This window comes from Orycteropus afer, unplaced genomic scaffold (genome assembly GCF_000298275.1).
Source record: "Orycteropus afer afer isolate SDZICR_OR568_19922 unplaced genomic scaffold, OryAfe1.0 scaffold00232, whole genome shotgun sequence".
NCBI classification, from domain to species: domain Eukaryota; kingdom Metazoa; phylum Chordata; class Mammalia; order Tubulidentata; family Orycteropodidae; genus Orycteropus; species Orycteropus afer.
Genome location: NW_006921819.1, coordinates 198369 through 217818, shown reverse-complemented (window position 1 = coordinate 217818; position 19450 = coordinate 198369). Strand labels below are relative to the sequence as shown.

Here is a 19450-nt window from a genome sequence, read left to right as displayed (position 1 = left end):
AACTCTAAAATGGCACTCTTACCTGTTTGGTAATATCATATACAATGACAGCTGCAGCAGACCCTCGATAGTACATGGGAGCCAGTGAATGAAACTGTTTATAAGAACAATGAAGAATGTTAAGGCCAAAGTGAACCTATTTTCTGCAATCCCAAATTAAATACACAATTTTTATCCCACATCACCTCTTTAAGACTTCTATACTCCCCCTATTATTTTCATAGGGTTTATATTAAAACATTTTTCTCCCCAACTGCACACGTTACAGTTTATAGACCATGAAATCTACTCTTGGGCAAAGGCCACAAAAATTTTTATTTCAAACATTGTCATTCTGTGAATTTTCTTGTATCTGCTGCTTATCATTTCTCTAATATGATTGATCCAGAACAATCTCATTAGCATTATAAAGCAGAAAGAAGGTATATGCCAAGAGGAGGAAAATAGGGCACTGGTACAGATCATGAGGGCCTATGGAGCCAGGAATGGGGCACACTGTGGCAAAGGCAGCCTTAGCCAGAACTGATGCTTGGGTCTGGATGGCCGACATCTCTTCAACGCGCAATTTCCACGCTACCTACTTCCGTAGTGATACTGCCTCGGAAACCCAAGGAGGGGTCACTATGAGTCGGGGCCGACTTGATGGCACATAACAACACCACCACCACCTAAGGTTTTCAGATGTTGAGATGCTATATGTGCTTCAGCCCAAATGTTAATAAATCAGTGTCATTGGTCACTAGAGTAATTTATACCCAGACAAAATCGGTAATTGTTTTGAGAATACATACTTCTAGGTAGATGCTGGATTAGTACTCTATCTTAATCAAGAAATACAAGTTATTACTATAAAAAATATCTTGGAGAGGTTTTGAAAGTCAGTAATAAAAAGATACTTGGCTTCCAGAAAAATGGAAAAAGGATATATACAAATAAATTACACAGGAAGAAATACAAATTTTATATTTTAATATTTAAATAATATCTAATAAAAATTTAAATGTTAAATTTTGATCAAAGAAATGAAAATCAAAACAATGCTAAGGTATTACTAATATATAAAATATTAAAAAGATATATAATATCCAGAGGTAGTGTAGATCTAGGAAAGAAGGGATTCTCATACACTATATGGCAGTGTATTTTAATACCATCTTTCAAAGCCAGTGTTGGTACTACATACCAGAAGTTGAAATGTGCATACATTTTGAGCCAGTAATTCCATTTACAGGAATACACACTTGAGTGGTCATCACACACACAAGGATACTCATTCTTATGTTGAATATGGGGTAAAAATTTGAAAACAACTTAAAGGTTTCTCATAGGGAATTGGTTCATGATATATGTATATAATGGAACATGCCACAACCATTAAAATGATGATGAGGATTTTGATTAATAGGTAGAGTAGTCTTTGTTGTTTTGTTAAATGAAAAACTAGGGCTCTAGTGTGGCAGTGTTTAAAGCATTGGCTGCTAATCAAAAGGTCCATGGACTGCCAGAAGAACAAACAAATAAAATACCATGGCAGGAGAAAAATGAGGCAGTTTGCTTCCTTAAAGATTTACACCCTTGGAAACACTATTGGGTAGTTCTACAGAGTCGCAATGAGTCAGAATCAACTCAATGGCAGTTGAGAGGGTAAGCAGCATAGTAGCACATAATTTAGGGTAAAAAGCACGTAAATGTGTGTTATGCAGGTATAAAATAATGATCCTCAAAAATAATATTTTTACTTTTTCCTTATAAAAGTTTACACTGTCAAAATCTTTACAATAATTTTTACGTAAAATTGTTTTTAAGAGAAAAAAAAAACAGTAATTTTTATTGTGAAGTAGAGGGGGGAAGCAGGAGAAAGATGTGGCACTCAGCTTCTTTAAAGATTGTTGATGTTGTTCCTAAGTGCTATGGAGTCAGTTCCATATGTACAACAGAATGAAACACTACGTGGTCCTGTGCCATCCTCACAATTGTTGCTATGTTTTGAGCCCACTGTTGAAGCTACTGTGTCAATCCATCTCGTTAAGCATCTTCCTCTTTTTTGGTGACCCTGCACTTTACCAAGAATGATGTCCTTCTTCAGGGATGGGTCCCTCCTTATAACATATCCAAAGTATGTCAGATGAAATCTCACCATCCTTGCTTCCAAGGAACATTCTACCTGTACTTCTTCCAAGACAGATTTGTTTGTTCTTCTGGCAGTCCATGGTATATTTAATATTCTTTGCCAACACCATGATTCAAATGAATCAATTCTTCTTCGATCTTCCTTTTTCACTGTCCAGGTTTCCAATTCATATGAAGTGAATTAAAATACCATGGCCTGAGTCAAGTGCACCTTAGTCCTTAAAGTAATATCTTGGCTTTTTAACACTTTAAAGAGGGCCTTTGCAGATTCGCTCAACGCAATACATCATTTGATTTCTTGATTGCTGCTTTCCTGGGGTTGATTGTGGAGCCAAATATAATGAGATCCTTGACAATTTCAGTATTTTCCCCATTTATTATGAAAGCGCTTATTACTAGATCCAATTGTGATGGTTTTTGTTTTCTTTATGTTGAGATGTAATCCATCCTGAAGATGGTAGTCTTTGATTTTCATCAGTAAATGCTTCAAGTCCTCTTCACTTTAGCAAGCAAAGTTATGTCATCTGCATGTTAATGAGCTTTCTTCCAATTCTGTTCTGTGTTGTTCTTCATATAGTGTAGTTTCTTGGGTTACATGCTCAGCAGAAAGACTGAATAAATATGGTAAATGTATTCAACTCTGACATACCCCTTTACTGATTTTAAACCATGCAGCATCCCCTTGTTCTGTCTGAATGACTGCCTCTTGGTCTTTCTCATGAGCACAATTAAGTATTCTGGAATTCCCATTCTTTGTAATGTTATTCATAATTTGTTATGATGCACCCAGTCAGATGCTTTTGCATACTCAATAAAACACAGGTAAACATTTTCTGGTATTCTCTGCGTTCAGGCAAAATCCATCTGACATCAGCAATGATATCCCTCCTATCATATCCTCTTGAACTTCTGGCAGTTCCCTGTTGATATACTGCTGCAACCACTTTTGAATTATCTTCAGCAAAATTCTACTTGTGTGTGATACTAATGATATTGTTAGATAATTTCTGCATTCTGTTGGATCACCTTTCTTTGGAATGGGTAAAAATATGGATCTCTTCCAGTTGGTTGGCCAGATAGCTGTCTTTCAAATTTCTTGAAATACATGAGTGAGCACTTTCAGCACTGCATATGTTTGTTGAAATATCTCAATTGGTAGTCTATCAATTCCTAGAGCCTGGTTTTTCACTATTACCTTCAATGCAGCTTGGACTTCTTCTTTCGATACCATTAGTTCTTGATCATACCCTGCCTCCTGAAATGGCTGAACACCGACCAATTCTTTTTGGTACACTGACTCTCTGTATTCTTTTCATCTTCTTTTGATGCTTCTTGCATTGTTCAGTATTTTCCCCATAGAAACCTTCAGTATTATAACTTGAGGCTTAATTTTTTTCTTCAGTTCTTTCAGCTTGAGAAATGCCAAGCACGTTCTTCTCTTTTCGTTTTCCAACTCCAGGTCTTTGCACACTTTTATAATACTTTACTTTGTCTTCTCAAGCTGCCCTTTGAAATCTTCTGTTCAGCTCTTTTATGTCATCATTTCTTCCTTTTGCTTTAGCTACCCTATGTTCAAGAGCAAGTTTCAGAGGCTCTTCTGACATCAATTTGATCTTTTCTTGTATGATGTTCTTGATGTCATCACCTGTTCTTTGGTCATTAGTTTGTTCTTTGGTCATTAGTATTCAATATGTCAAATCTATTCTTTAGATGATCTCTAAATTCAGGAGGGATATATTCAAGATCATCCTTTGGCTCTCGTGGACTTGTTTTAATTTTCTTCAGCTTCAATTTGAACTTGCATATGAGCAACTGTGGTCTGTTTCACAATGAGCCCCTGGCCTTGTTCTTCTTCTTTTTTAAATTGTGCTTTAGGTGCAAGTTTACAGAGCAGTTTGTTTTACATTCAACATTATGTGTACATTTAGTTTCACTCCCCATTTACCATCCCAACCATAACCCAGTCTCCTCCCCTCCCTGCCCAGTAACCCTCTCCCCCATGCCCCTCATAGTTACGCACTCCTGTGTGTCCTGCATTTCCTCCATGTGAATGCTGCCCCTCTGGTGCCCCATGGTCAATTGCTCCAAGAGATACATTTCCATAGAGTATGTGGGTACATCACCCTGGGTTGAGTGGTCTGGGTGTACATCTTGTTTACTATTGGGCTGAGAGCCAGCCCCTGGGAATAAGTTTTATTCTAGGCCCAGAATGTATCCCAGGGCCATAGTATTGGGGGTCTCACCAGACTCCATCCGACCAGTAATTGTGGTCATTTTTGAGATTTTGGATTTTGTTCCATGTTCTTCCTCCCACTCTATCCAGGATCTGCAGATTTTATCCTTTCCTGAGTGGTTGGCATTGGTAGCCGGGCACCAGCTAGTTCTTCTGGTCTCAAGGGCCATCGTGTCCTGGGGCTGATTGCTTCCCAATGCCTTTTTTTTTTTTTTTCACTCTTCTTCGCTTCCAACAGTAGGAGACATTAGCTACATCTTAGATGGTCATTTGAAAGCTTTTAAGACCCCAGTCGCTACTCACCAATGTAGGATGAGGAACAAGACTTTAATGTTATTTTGTTGTGCCAATTGAGTCTGGTGTCCCCCAATACTATGGTCCTGAGTTGGTAGATCAGTTGGATCTTTCTCCCACAGTGTCTGGCTGTCTGTGAGGGATTACTCTATGTCTGTCTTCTATTGTTTCTGTAAGGATTGTGGGTATTTTGTATCACTGGATCTATGCAAGATTAGCCTCTGCTGAATCTGTGCTTGGTCTAGAGTATAATCCTGTTCACTGACCTCCATCTGATCTTCTCAGATGTTTATGTGTTTATCTGTAGCCTGGTGTTTGGTGTTAATGGTAATGCAGTATTGTGGATGTACTGGTAGGTATTAGCATCTGTAGTCTATACCTAATGTGCAAAGTTGGTGTCCTCCCTTTTCCTAATGCTATCATGGTGGTCACAGACTCTTTCTATTCCATCCCTCCCCTTAACCACATCAACATGAAATTAATCCCTCCTCTTCCCTCCCCACCTCAGTAATCTACAAAGTAAGTTTCCTTTCTCAAGCAAACCCTTCTTTGTCTTTTTACATTAATGGGCTCATACAGTATTTGTCCTTCTGCAATTGACTTATTTCATTCAGCATAATGTCCTCCAGGCTTGTCCATGTTGTGAGATGGTTCACGTATCCTTCCTTGTTCTTTAACGTAGCATAGTATTCCACTGTGTGAATGTACCATAATGTGGTTATCCATTCATCTGTTGATGGGCATTTAGGTTGTTTCCATCTCTTTGCTATAGTGAATTGTGCTGCAAAGAACATAAGTATGCATATGTCTATTCATGTGCTGCCTCTCATCTCTTGCATATGAGCAACTGTGGTCTGTTTCACAATGAGCCCCTGGCCTTGTTCTTCTATACTCCTAGTACTGGAATTGCTGGGTCAAATGGTATCTCTATTTTCAGTTTTTTAAGGAAACACCATACAGTTTGCCACAATGTTGCACCATTTTACAATCCCACCAGCAATGCACAAGAGTTCCAATCTCTCCACAACCTCACCAGCATTTGTTATTTTCTATCCTGTTGAACTTTGCTATTATTGCTGGGGTGAGATGGTATCTCATCATTGTTTTGATTTGCATCTCTCTAATGACTAAAGATTGCAAGCAATTCCTTATGTGTTTGTTGGCCTTCAGCATATCGTCTTTAATGAAGTGTCTGTTCAAGTCTCTTGCCATTTTTGAATTGGGTTGTTTGCCTTTTTTGGTGTTGAAGTGTTGAAGTTTTCTATAGATTTTGGAAATAAGTCCTTTGTCAGATATATCATAGGGAAATACTTTCTTCCAATCTGTAGGTTCTCTTTTTACCCTTTTGATGAAGTCTTTAGATATGCATAAGAATTTAATTTTTAAAAGGTCCAAGTCATCTAGCTTCTTTTCTACCTCCTGTGCATTCTGGGTTATGTTTGATAGTCTATTTATGCTGTAAATTAGGGCTTTTATATTTGCCTCTATTTTATCTTTGATGAATTTGATAGTTTTGGGTTTTATGTTAAAGTCTTTGATCCAACTTGAGTTTGTTTTTGTGTATGGGGTGAGGTATGGGTCTTGTTTCATTTTTCTGCAAGTGGATATAGAATTTTGCCAGCACCATTTGTTAAGAGGCTGTCTCTTCCCCATTTAATGGGTTTTGGACCTTTGTCAAAGATCAGCTGTTCATACATGGATGGGTCTATTTCGGGACTTTTGATTCTGTTCCATTGGTCTATGTGTCTATCATTGTACCAATACCACGCTGTTTTGACTACTGTGGCTGTACAGTAGGTTTTAAGATCCAGGAGTGTGAGACCTCCCACTTTGTTCTTCTTCAGAAGTGCTCTGCTTATCTGAGGTTTCTTTCCTTTCCATATGAAGCTAGTAATTAGTTTTTCCATGTCCTTAAAAAAATTTGTTGCTATCTGGATCAGGGTTGCATTAAATGTATAGATTGCTTTAGGTAGTATTGACATTTTCACAATATTCAGTCTACCTATCCATGAACAAGGCAGGTTCTTCCATTTATGTAGAGCCCTTGTTGTCTCTTATAGCAGTGTTTTACAGTTTTCTTTGTGTAGGTCTTTTGTGTCTCTGGTAAGGTTTATTCCTAGATTTTTTTTTTTTTTTTAGTAGCTATTGTAAATGGTAGTGTTTCCCTTATTTCTTTATCAAAGGTCTCTTTGTTGGTGTAGAGGAATCCAACTGATTTTTGCATGTTGACCTTGTATCCTGCCACTTTGCTGAAGCTCTCCATTAGTTTCAGTAGTTTTTTTTGTCGAGTCTCTCGGGTTTCTATGTACAGGATCATATTGTCTGCAAATAGAGACAGTTTTACTTCATCTTTATCAATTTGTGTGCCTTTTATTTATCTTTCTTGCCTTATTGCCCTGGCCAGGACTTCCAATACAATGTTAAATAGAAGTGGTGATAAAGGGCATCCCTGTCTGGTTCCCGTTCGTAAGGGGAATGCCTTGAATCTTTCTCCATTAATAATGATATTGGCCATTGGCTTTGCAAATATGCCTTTGCAAATATGCCTTTTATTATGTTGAGGAATTTCCCTTCTATCCCTACTTTGCTGAGAGTTCTGAACAGGAACAGGTGTTGGATTTTATCAAATGCCTTTTCTGTATCAATTGACATAATCATATGGTTCTTTTCTTTTGTTTATGTGGTGAATTACATTGATTGTTTTTCTGATGTTGAACCAACCTTGCATACCTAGTATGAATCCTACTTGATCAGGATGTATTATTTTTTTTGATATATTGTTGGATTCTGTTGAATAGGATTTTGTTGAAGATTTTTGCATCTATGTTCATGAGGGATATTGGTCTGTAGTTTTCCTTTTTAGTATTGTCTTTGCCTGGTTTTGGTATTAGTGTCATGCTTGCTTCATAAAATGAGTTTGGGAATATTCCATCTTTTTCTATGTTCTGGAATAGCTTGAGTAGTATAGGTGTCAACTCTTCTCTGAATATTTGGTAAAATTCTCCAGTGAAGCCATCAGGGCCAGGACTTTTCTTTGTGGGGAATTTTTTTAATGACCTATTCAATTTCTTCTTTTGTTATAGGTCTGTTCAAGTATTCAATCTCTGAGTGGGATAGTTTAGGTAGGTCTTGTGATTCTAGAAACTTGTCCATCTCGTCTAGGTTCTCAATTCTGCTGGAGTACAGTTTTTCATAATATTCTTTCAGTATCTTTTTTATTTCAGTTGTTTCTGTTGTGATGATACCCTTTCTGTTTACTATTCTTGAAATTTGCATCTTCTCTTTCTGTTCGATTTGCCAATGGTTTATCAATTTTGTTAATAGTTTTGAAGAACCAGCTTTTCATTTTGTTGATTTCCTCTATGGTTTTTTGTTTTGTTTTGTTTTCTGTTTCATTTATTTCTGCTCTGATCTTTATTTCCTTACTTCTAGATACTGTAGAATTCTTTTGTTGTTCTTTTTCTAGTTGTTGGAGTTGTTGAGTTAGAGTGTTGATTTTGTTTCTTTCCTCTTTTTTAATGTATGCATTTATTACTATAAACTGACCACTGAGTACTGCTTCTGCTGTGTCCCATAGGTTTTGGTAAGATGTATCTTCATTCTTGTTTGTTTCTAGGAATTTTTTATTTCACTTTTTATTTGTTCTATTACCCAGGAGTTTTTGAGCAGTGAATTGTTCAGCTTCAACATGTTTGATGTTTTATCCTTGATCCTCCTATTATTTCTAATTTTATAGCACTGTGGTCCAAGAAGATGCTTTGTAGTATGCAATGTTTTTGAATTTATTGAAACTTGTTTTATGTCCTAACATATGATCTATTCTGGAGAAGGATCCATGTGCACTGGAGAAGAATGTGAATTGTGCTTTTGTCCAGTGAAATGCTTTGTATATGTCTATGAGGTCGAGTTGTTTGATTGTGTTGTTGAGTTCTTCTGTATCTTTGTTGAATTTTTTTTCTAGTTGATCTGTCCCTCCTTGAAAGTGGTGTGTTAAAGTCTCCCACTACAATTGTAGAGTTGTCTACTGTCCATTTTAATTCCATTAATATTTGCTTCACATATTTTGGGGCACTTTCATTGGGTGCATAGATATTTATTATCATAATGTCTTCTTGGTCAATTAACCTTTTCAGCATCATATAGTGGCCTTCTTTGTCTCTTATGTTGTTTTTCACCTTCAAGTCTATTTTATCAGAAATTAATATTTCCACTCCTGTTCTTTTTTGGTTATCATTGGCTTGGTATATTTTTTTCCACCCCTTAACTCTTGTTTTTATCTTTGTGTCTAAGGTGGGTCTCTTGCAGGCAGCGTATCGATGAGTCTTCTTTTCTGATCCAGTCTGCCACTCTTTTTCTCTTGATTGCTGCATTTAGTCCATTCACATTGAGTGTAATTAGTGATAGGTATGAATTGATTGCTGTCATTCCATTGTGTTTTTTTGTCATGTTGTTGGAGTTTCCTTGGTCCTTATACATTTCTATGCTGAGTTCATTTTGTTGTCAACTGTTTCCTCTCTTTGCTTCTTTATTGGTTTTGTGTTTACTAGGCTCATATGTTTTCCTTCCTTATGGATTTGCTTAGGGGGATTGTTAATTTTCTCTGTGGTTACCTTGGAGTGAATTGTCTCTATAATTTTATTTTCCTCTCCATTTTGAAGTTTATACCCAGAACTTTTATTTCCTCTGTTTGGTTAGTTGCTATTGTCATGTGCAGATTGGCTTCCTTGATTTTTAGTGTACAGTGTTTAATGGTCTTATTTTGAGTGTCTATTTCTGATTTGGTTTTAGTCTCGACATCATGTGTCCTGATTTTGTTGTTCTCTGTTGTACATGGTCTATTGGAAGGACTTTTTTAAGCATTTCTTGTAGGGTTGGTCTGGCTTTCACAAAACCCCTTAATTTATGTTTCTCTGAGAATGTCAATTTCGCCCTCATATTTGATGGACAATTTGGCTGGATATAGGATTCTTGGTTGGAAGTTCTTTTCTTTCAGTGTTTTATATATGCTGTCCCATTGCCTTCTTGCCTGCATGGTTTCTGCTGAGTGATCAGAGGTCAGCCTAACTGTTTGTTATAAGTAATATTTCTTTTGTCCTGGGCAGCTTGCAAAATTCTTTGTCTTTGGTTTTGGAGAGTTTTGATTATGATATGCCTTGGTGTTTTTTCTCTTGGGATCTATACTATATGGGGTTCTATGAGCTTCTTGGACAAATATCTTTTCTTCCTTCATGATATGGGGGAAGTTTTCTGTTAGTAGGTCTTCCACAATTTTTTCAGTGTTTTTTTTTTTTTTCCCCCACCTCTTCTTGTTCTGTAATTCCAATGAGGTATATGTTGTTTCTTTTCATGTCATCCCATGTAACTCTTAGGTTCTCTTCATTTCTCTTAAATCTTTGTTCTGATGTTTCTTTATAAAGGCTGGTGTCCAGGGATTTGTCTTCTAGATGGGAAATGCATTCTTCAGCTAGTTCTAGCCTATTATTTTGTGCTTCCCCCGTATTGTGCAATTCTGTAATTTTGGTATTCATCTTCTGGATTTCTAACTGCTGTTTTTGTATAACTTCTGATTGTGCATTAAGCTTGTTATTTTGCTCTTGAATGGTTTCCTGTGTTCTCCTTGCTTCTGCTTGGTGTTTCCTTAAGCTCTTGTAGAGTTCTATAAACATATCTTCTAAATTCCTTCTTGGATAATTCTATTGCCTCCTCTTCCTCCATGTTTAATGAAACTATTGTTTGGGATTTTACTTCTAATGTCTTACCCTGTTTTTTTTTGTTGTTGTTGTTGTTGTTTGTTTGTTTGATTTGAGGTTGCCTGTTGTTTCCTAGACATTTTGAAGTTGTCTTTAACTGTTAGTTATGTATTGATTTGGTTTGTCTTGGTTTTATGATTTAATATTTTGAAAAGGTGGAGGTGGTGTATTTTATTTTTTTGGCTATTAATTCAGATGTGCTGGGTTGTTCTGAAGTCTTCTTTGTGATGATGGAATCACTGTGTGGAATGTGGATGCAGGTCTCTGCTTGTCGTAAAGGGAGGTTAGGATTCAAACCAGCAGGTGTTATGGTGGCTGATTGTGGTTTTTCTATTGGATGAGGCAGGGTAGAGGCAGAGGAAGAGAGAAGAAAACAGAGAAAAATAAGCTCCAATGTGCCATGAGCAGTTTCTAGCGTTTTGAGCAGGCTGCTAATGATAATTATACTGTTACTCACAGGTCCACAGCTCAAGTTCAGTAGACTCCAACTTTCAGATAGCTGCCACTTTCCACCAGGTTCAGATGCAAAAACTCCACTCTCCATGCCACTCCATGCCAAAAAGCTGACCTAGGATAATGGCCCTAATCTGCGATCCACGATGGGAGTTTGTCCCAGGGCCCACCCACTTGCCGCATTAATGTTCTCTCTGCTTGCGCTTCAGCAATACCGGAGCCAGAGCTATCTCTGCTCCCTCCCAGTGGTCCCAAGTTTACCCATAAAAGCAGGTACCGAAGGTAGATCCTCTGACTGGCCGCAGGTTCTCTGGTGCGGTGTGTTCTCTCCACTGCCCCAGGGAGGTCTCCGATGTCCTTTCTCACCAGCCAGTAGGCACTTAGCAGGGCAGGTTCATCTGTTTTTGTTATTTTTTTTCCCTCTGGGTAATTGCACCCCCTTTCTCCTTTGTAATCCTACTCCCCTGAGTTTGGCGTACTCTGACTTAATGAGTTGTTCAGAGCACCAGAATCCCCATTTCATACTGCTGCACCTAGTTTTTCAGGCACTAAGATGCTAGAGGGAACTAGCGTGTGCAGTACAGGAGGCACACCATTTTCCCTCCCCCGGCTTTGTTCTGACTGATGATACTGAGTTTCTCCATAGTCTATTTTCACAGATATAGTTGATTTGATTCCTGCATACTTCATCTAGTAAGGTCCATTTTATGCTTGCTGTTTATGTTGTTGAAAAAGGCACTTAGAATGAATAAGTCATTGGTTTTGCAAAATTCTATCATGCAATTTCCAGTGTTGTTGCTATATTTTCCAGCTACTTATCCTTCTTCTTTGTTTCCAACTTTTGCATTCCGATCACCAGTAATTATCAATGCATCTTGATAGCATGTGTAATCAATTTCAGACTGTAGGTGTTGATAAAAATCTTCAATTTATTTGTCTTTGGTATTTCAGTAGCTGGTGCATAAATTTAAATAACAGTCACATTAACCAGTCTTCCTTGTAGGCATATGGATTTTATCCCATCACTGACAATGTTGTGGGAGCTCTGGTGGCATAGTGCCTAAGGCATTTGACTGCTAACCAGAACGCTGGCAGTTCAAACCCACCAGCCACTCCTTGAAAGGAAGATTGGGAAATCTACTTCCACAGTAATGCTGCATCAAAAACCCAACGAGGGGTGGCTATGAGGTGGATCCAACTCAAAGGCAGTAAGGTTTTTGTTTGTTTGTTTGTTTTGTTTTGTTTTTAATACAATTTGTACTTCTGGATAAATCTTGAAATGTTCTTTTTGATAATGAACATAACACTATGCCACTTTACTGTGTCATTCCTGGCATAGTAGACCATATGATTATCTGATTCAAAATGGCCAATAGCAGTCCATTTCAGCTCATAAATGCTTAGGATATTGATCTTTTTGCGTTCCAAGTCATTTCTGATGACTTCCAATTTTCTTAGATTCACACTTCTTACACTCCATGTTTTGATTATTAATGGATATTGGAAGCTATTTCTTCTCATTTTAAGTCATAGCACATCAGCAAATGAAGGTCCCAAAAGCTTTACTCCATCCATGTCATTAACGTCAACTACTTTGAGGTGACAGCGCTTCTTTAGTTGTGTTTTGAGTGCCTTCCAACCTGAGGGACTCATCTTCTGTCACAGTATCAATGTTGTGCTGCTATTCATAGAAGACTTTCACTGGTCCTTCTTTCCAATCTGTCTTAGTCTGAAAGCTCTGCTGAAACCTGTAAAACCTGTACATGCGTGACCCTGCTAACATTTGAAATAGCAGTGGCATAGCTTACAGATTCACAGCAATATGTAAGCCACCAAAGTATGACAAACTGACAGATGAATACTGGTTTGTAAAGATAACAGCCTTGGAAACCCTATGGGTCAGGTCCACTTTGTTCTACAGGGTTGCTATGAGTCAGAATTAACTAGGATGGTAAATTGTTAAGGCTGTGTGTCAACTTGACTGGGTCTGGTTTTGAGTGGCTGGACAGCTGGATATAGTTATTCCCCATGATGAATCAACTCCATGGTGGAATCTACTGTGAGCATCTGGGTAGCTACCTTAGGGATGTATTCTGCTTCCAGTATATAAGAAGACAGCTTTGAGAAAGGTCTCGGAGGTTTTTGGCACACCTGTATCCTGCATTTGGCCGATCTTCATCTTTGTGGCCTGTCATGTTGTCTGCTGATCTTGAGACTGTTTCTAGACCTGAACTAGTGGCCTGCTATGTTGTTTGATAATTTTGAGGCTGTGCCATTTTACTTGTTAACCTTGGGTTTGTCAGCCTCAGCAACTGTCTGAGTTAAGAGAGAAGCCTCCAGCTTCAGTGGGCCGGGAGCAAACAGCAGAGTTGAAGCCTAAGGTCAAGGGGCTTTCACGCAGCCCCTAAACCTGGCACTTTGAACTCAGACTTCCAGCATCCTAACTGTAAGTAAACAAATCCCTGTTTGTTACAATCATCCACTTCTGGTATTTTCTGTTAGAGCAGCACTAGAACACCAAAACAGATGACAATGGGTTTGGTTTTGGCTTGGTTTAAGGGAAGGAACAGGGAGGAAGGAAGGGAGAATATTGAAGTTTTCTGGCCAGTAACAGGACCCAAAGTCACTCACTGTTATTTCTCACAAAACAGTTTTCGTATATAAATACTTGCCAAATTAAAATAATCATATTTGGAAATCTTCCAAACTGTCATCCCCTAGTTTTTCCTTTTCTTACACTGAAGAATGCAAGCTAGGCCCTCATTGCAGTATGAGCTAAAATAGGCTAGCCTTGCCCACTCTACTTGCCCCTAGGCAAATCTCTACCCTGAAGAACTATCCTGAAGCCTCTGTGGTTTTGAAGAAAAAGGCCTGATGAAGCTCAGGATGATCTGATGAATTCAACAGCTGAACTGCACGAGGGCAGAGCACAACAAAGGGTGATGGTGAGTGCACCCCAGCTCACAAATGTGCCTCCACACTCACTGACTGCCCAACACTGCATGTCTGCTAAGATTATTAGGTATCAATAGATATATTTTTAACCCACTCTCTGGAGATCCACTCCTCACATATAGAAAGCAAAATTCTTTCCCAAAGGGTGGAAAAAGCAATGCATTTATGAAACATTCCTGCTGTGTTAAGGGTAGGGAATGCATAGTAAGTGCTTCTAGCCCAGTTATAAAAAATGCCCACTTAAATAATAATAATATTAAGCCTCCATACATCTGTGTTAACACACAAAGGAGAGGATCAGCATAAAATTTATTTTTGAGAAGTCAAGACATGTGGCCTCAAACACAAGAAGTAGCAAATTGTGGACCTATTCTATGACAGAGTTCATTTCTATTTCCAAGGCCATAAACTGAATCTAAAATGGTCACTGATGGGCAGGTCTCATTAATTATTAAATGGATCTTTGTATATGATGTATTACTCTTTATTTCCTTCCTCCAAATAGAATCACTTTGAAATAAATCTGTTGGTAAAGCCACTTAAAATACTTTATTACCAGGGACTTGGGGGTTTTAATGAGTTAAAAGTTCATATCTGGGTCCCAAAATCCAATAATGTATTGACCAAAGGATAATATTTGTGAAAGACAAAAAGATAAAGCACTTCTAGCCTACAATGTGTATACTTTTTCCCATACAAATATAACACAAAGGCACCACAATAAGCCATAACACTCAAAAGAACATAATTCAGTTATTATGGGGAATTATGTCCGATGGAGCACTCACATAAAAGATTCTTCTAGAAATAAAGTTCACAATGACAGGAGCTTGAAATAACTACTTTTTTATTTTCAATCTCACCTAGAAAGGTTATTTGAAATTTTATGTAAAAGATGCAAATTCAAAGTACTTTCTTCCCTTATTTGGTGCATAAGACCAAATTAAAAGAATATGTTCAGATAACTCTCAGGTGCTATTTAATTACAGGCAGCATGCATGCCCATCGTCCCATAAGGTTTTATGTTTTGGGTTTTTTTGTTTGTTTTTTAAAGGAAAGCAGTTCTCCTTCTGTTTATTATTTTCCCCTAATGGTTTTAAAGACCCCAAACTCAGACTCTTGCAGCACTGGACCATGTGTGGGATACAGTCAGGTGCAGCAAAGGACATGGCTCTGGGCACAGGCCCTCAGGGTTTGTCTGGCAGGAAAGTAGGCAGCAGTGGCAGGGGCTTCAGGGCCTGGGCTGCTCCTGCTGCTTAAGCAGGAAGAACAGTGGGTGGGACAGAGTGCAATCCACTCCCTCCTTGCTTTCTCTCACTTTGTTCTACTGTTGCTGCTATTGCCACCAATTCCTCCAGCCTCTGCCTGCAGCTCCAGCACCAGTAAGGAGGGTGACTGGAAGAGGAGTCCCATAAGGTTTTAATATGGTATTCACAGAACATCTAAGTCATATAATATCCTATTTCACAGATGATATCATGGATGATAAGTGATGTATACTTGCTTAGAAGAAACCCAGGGAACTGTGAAAAGCTCGTTTGTCTACCCTGCCAAATAAAAGAAATGGCTCAATCTGTCCTTGGTGTGTATGATTGTTTCTTTTCTAATTGCTGGATGGTAAAAGAGAAAGGAATGATCTTTTTAAAGCACTCAAGAGTGCTCACAGATTGATGTTAACCTTGCCACCACCTCCAGCAACTGGCAGAAGGATAAATGGTATCTTTCTGGGAAATAACTGGACACTGTATTTCAAGTCTTGATAAATGTTCACACATTTTGACTCAACAATTTCATTTCTTAAGGAATAATCAGAGATGGTCACAGAATGACCAGAATTTATTCTAGAATTATTATTTATGCTGAAAAATTGAGAACAGCTTCAATGTTTAACAGTCGGGGAATGGAAACAAATTTTGGCTTAGTCACATATTGGGCAGCAATTAAAGTAAACTTTCCAAAAAATTTTAAATGGTGTGTGAAGCAAGAAGGCAGAGTATGGTATCTCACCAGTAAGGCCTTGGGCCTTGGTGGTGCTTTTTGGAAAGAAGTTTCCCAACCAAGTAAGTTTACAGAGAATTATTACTATATTAAAGCCTCTGGAAATTTCTATAGTAAAGAAATCTTTTTATTTGTTTTAACTCAGGATTCACACACACATTTTTTTTTCCAAGTAATGTTTATTAACATCAAGGGAACTACTGTGCTCATAACCCATGTTTAGGAGCACAGTATGAAGAGAATGAAAAACACTTAACTGTAAAACGAGGAGTAGATGTGGGGGTGAGGTCCATAACGGTAGCTAAGGTATTTCTTCGGCTCTGTGATTCTATGACAACACTCATAGTCAAGGAACAACAGGCATCTAAATGGAACATACTCCCCATGCCCGGCTCTTGATTCTGTTGAATACCTGACTTAAGCAAGCCCCCTCCACCCCCCACATACGTACACATACATACTTCTCAGCAGCACACTGAAAAGTATTATTCTAGGAAACATCCTAACTCCCCAGGCCACCTTGAGGCAAAATTTCTTAAAGAAAGGCAGGTATGTGGCATCATAAATTCCAAGGCAGCACAATTTTGTGTATGAAGAATGGCTGGGGGTGGTGGGTGACAGTAAATGGGGTTTCCAATCCACCACAGGCTCCGCCCACAGGGCTGTGCCTCCAAATCCTCCAGCCCGGGATGTGCAGGGGTCAGTTATGCACTATGACGTTTCAGAGTATGCCCTGTCCCTGGTGAGTGGCACTGATGCAGCCACAGCACCAATGCAGAGCTCAGTCTTTTTTCACAGCCAGGACACACACAATCAGAAATCCTCACCCTTCCACTGAGCAAAGCACTGAGGCCTTGTAGAGTCAAGGGCAGAAGACAAAACATACCCAGGGGCCATCAGGATTTGAACAAAGAGGAAAGTGGTAGGAGAAAATGCTTGTCATTCCCAACATTCTCAGTTGGAAAAATCTGAATGGGAAAACTCTTCGCTGAATGTTCTGTCTGTGCCATTCAGAAGACTGCTTCCAAGTTATACATAGACTCCCTTGCCACAGAAGAGCAGAGGGCCTATTTGGTATAGAACCCAATAGTATGTAAATCTGTACAGAAAAAAAAGGTTAGAAGACTATATACCAAACTGTTATTTCTGATTATACGCAGACCACCACTTTTTTTCTTTAGTGTTTCTGAATTATTGAAAAAAAAATTTAACATGTACAGTTAGGGGGAATATCTTTTACTTTTCTCCCCTCACACCCCTTTCCTTCTTACTCAAACTTTCCTCAGCATTCAGAGATGAGAGATCGAGATTTTAGAGGCACCTGCTATTTGCTTGATTCCTTTGTTGACCAGGTGAGGTGCTATGTGAGGCTGGGTTCTCTAGAGAAACAAAATCAGTAAAGCTTAGAGACAGAGAGAGAGAGAAATTTCTCTTAGGAAAATGGCTCACCCAGTTATAGAGCTGACAAGTCCCAAGTTCCTGGATCAAATGTCAAACTGGAGCCTTTTCCCAACTCACGCAGCTGCAGGGGTTGACAAGCTCAAGGTTGGCAGGCAGTATACCAGCTGTTGACTTCAGTGGATGACAAATCCAAGATCACCAGGCAGAATGGTAGATTGCTCACTCATGGGACAGTTGTAGGTAGCACAACAGGATCCAGATCCACAAAAGGTTCTCTCTTTTTTCCAGGATGTCCATATATACATTGGAAGGAGGCCACACTCCTAGGGAAACTCTCTTTCAATGGATTGGCTGCTCAAAGCATATACATCTGATCTCGTTATGAGAATAACCACATCACCACTGCTTAAACCTCTCAGAATCTTGGCTCAGACAAGTTGACACACAACCCTAACTATCACACTCCACCCCTTGTCAACTTGGCAGTTGTACACATCTCCTCAACCACATATAATCTCTAAGTAAGGACAATTATAAAGTTATATTTGTGCCTAACATAATACACTAACATGTGTACAAATGAAAATGCATTAACCCTGTTTACATTTTATAGTTCATAACTGAAGAAAAAACTATTTTATACACACATACAATGAAGAAATACAACAATCACAGTCCTTGTTTCTACAACTGGTCATGTGGTCATAGCTGATATTCAGAACTACCTTCTTCCACCACCCATTCCGTATTTCCTTTGCCCTCAGCAAGCACCTCAGCTGGTTATGGTTCTTTACCTGGTGGGGTGACCCAAACTTTTATTCCTGAAGGATCCAGGCCATTAGTACTCATATCAGGATTGGGTTGCTGTAGTTTTTCATTGACTTTAATCACATGGCATGGTAGTACTAAGAAACATCCTAAAGAATCTCCTGTATTCCAGACATATTCTTCTTTACCTCCATTATGTAATATCAATCCAATTTCCCCTTGATAATCAGGGTCTATCACACCAGACAGTACAGTAACTCCCTTCTTTGTCTGTTGATCCAGGAGCATGAAAAAGCCAAAATGACTGGGTGGCATTTTTAACTTCCAGTTCAATGCAATCAGTACTGTGTCTCCAGGTGGGAGTGTTCCTCTCTTTGGGACTAAGACCTCCAAACCCACAGAGTATAGGGTCGGAGGGACAGGAAGCAAAAAATTTTGAGTGAGTCACTAGGGGTAATAATGAATGGTGCCACTCCCATTTCCACCCCTTGGTTCCTGGACCCATGAATCCTGGCTATTGGAAAAGCAGCACAATATATTGGACTCTGGTTTAGAGTATATACAGCCTTCTAGAGGACAACCAACCCTTGGTTGGCACCTACTTAGTGCCATAATTGTGTTTTTAGTAGGCCATTCCATTGTTCTGTCAAGCCAACTGCTTCAGGGTGATGGAGAACATGGTAAGACCACTAAATTCCACAAGCATAGACACATTGCCCACTTCACTTGCTGTGAAATGAGTCCCTTGATCTCAAGCAATGCTGTGTGGGATACCATGGTGGTGGATAAGGCATTCTGTAAGTCCACAAATGATAGTTTTGGCAGAAGCATTGTGTCTAGGGAAGGCTAATCCATATCCAGAATAAGTATCTAATCCAGTAAGAACAAAATGCTGTCCTTTCCATGATGGAAGTGGTCCAATGTAATCAACTTACCACCAGGTTGCCGGCTGATCACCCTGAGGAATGGTTCCACATTGTGGACTCAGTGGAAGTCTCTGCTGCTGGCAGATTGGGCATTCAGCAGTGACAGTAGCCAAATTAGCCTTGGAAAGTGGAAGTCCATGCTGCTGAGCCCATGCATAACCTCCATCCCTGCCACCATGGCCACTTTTTTCATGAGCCCATTGGGCAATGATAGGAGTTGTTGTTGTTAGGTGCTGTCAAGTTGTTTCCGACTCATAGCAACCCCATGCACGGCAGAACGAAACACTGCCCAATCCCACGCCAGCTCCAAGATCCCTGCTATACTTGAGCCCATGATCGCAGCCACTGTATCAATCCATCTCGTTGAAGGCCTCCCCCTCTTTTGTCGACCCTCCACCCTACCAAGCATGACAGCCTTCTCCAGGGAATGGTCCCTTCTGACAACACGACCAAAATAGGTGAGACAAAGTCTGGCCATTCTCACTTCCAAGGAGCATTTCGGGTGCACTTCCTCCAGGACAGATCTGTTAGTTCTTTTAGCA

General features: G+C 39.2%; 1 protein-coding gene across 1 annotated transcript in view; it reads right to left on the bottom strand.

Moving 5' to 3' along the window:
• Nucleotides 1-19450, bottom strand: part of RAB31 (RAB31, member RAS oncogene family) — a gene marked incomplete at its 5' end in the record, with an annotated part of 209630 nt that overhangs the window by 114735 nt on the left and 75445 nt on the right. The window contains 1 exon segment of the mRNA XM_007948920.1: nucleotides 23-94. Coding sequence (XP_007947111.1) covers nucleotides 23-94 — 72 coding nt within the window.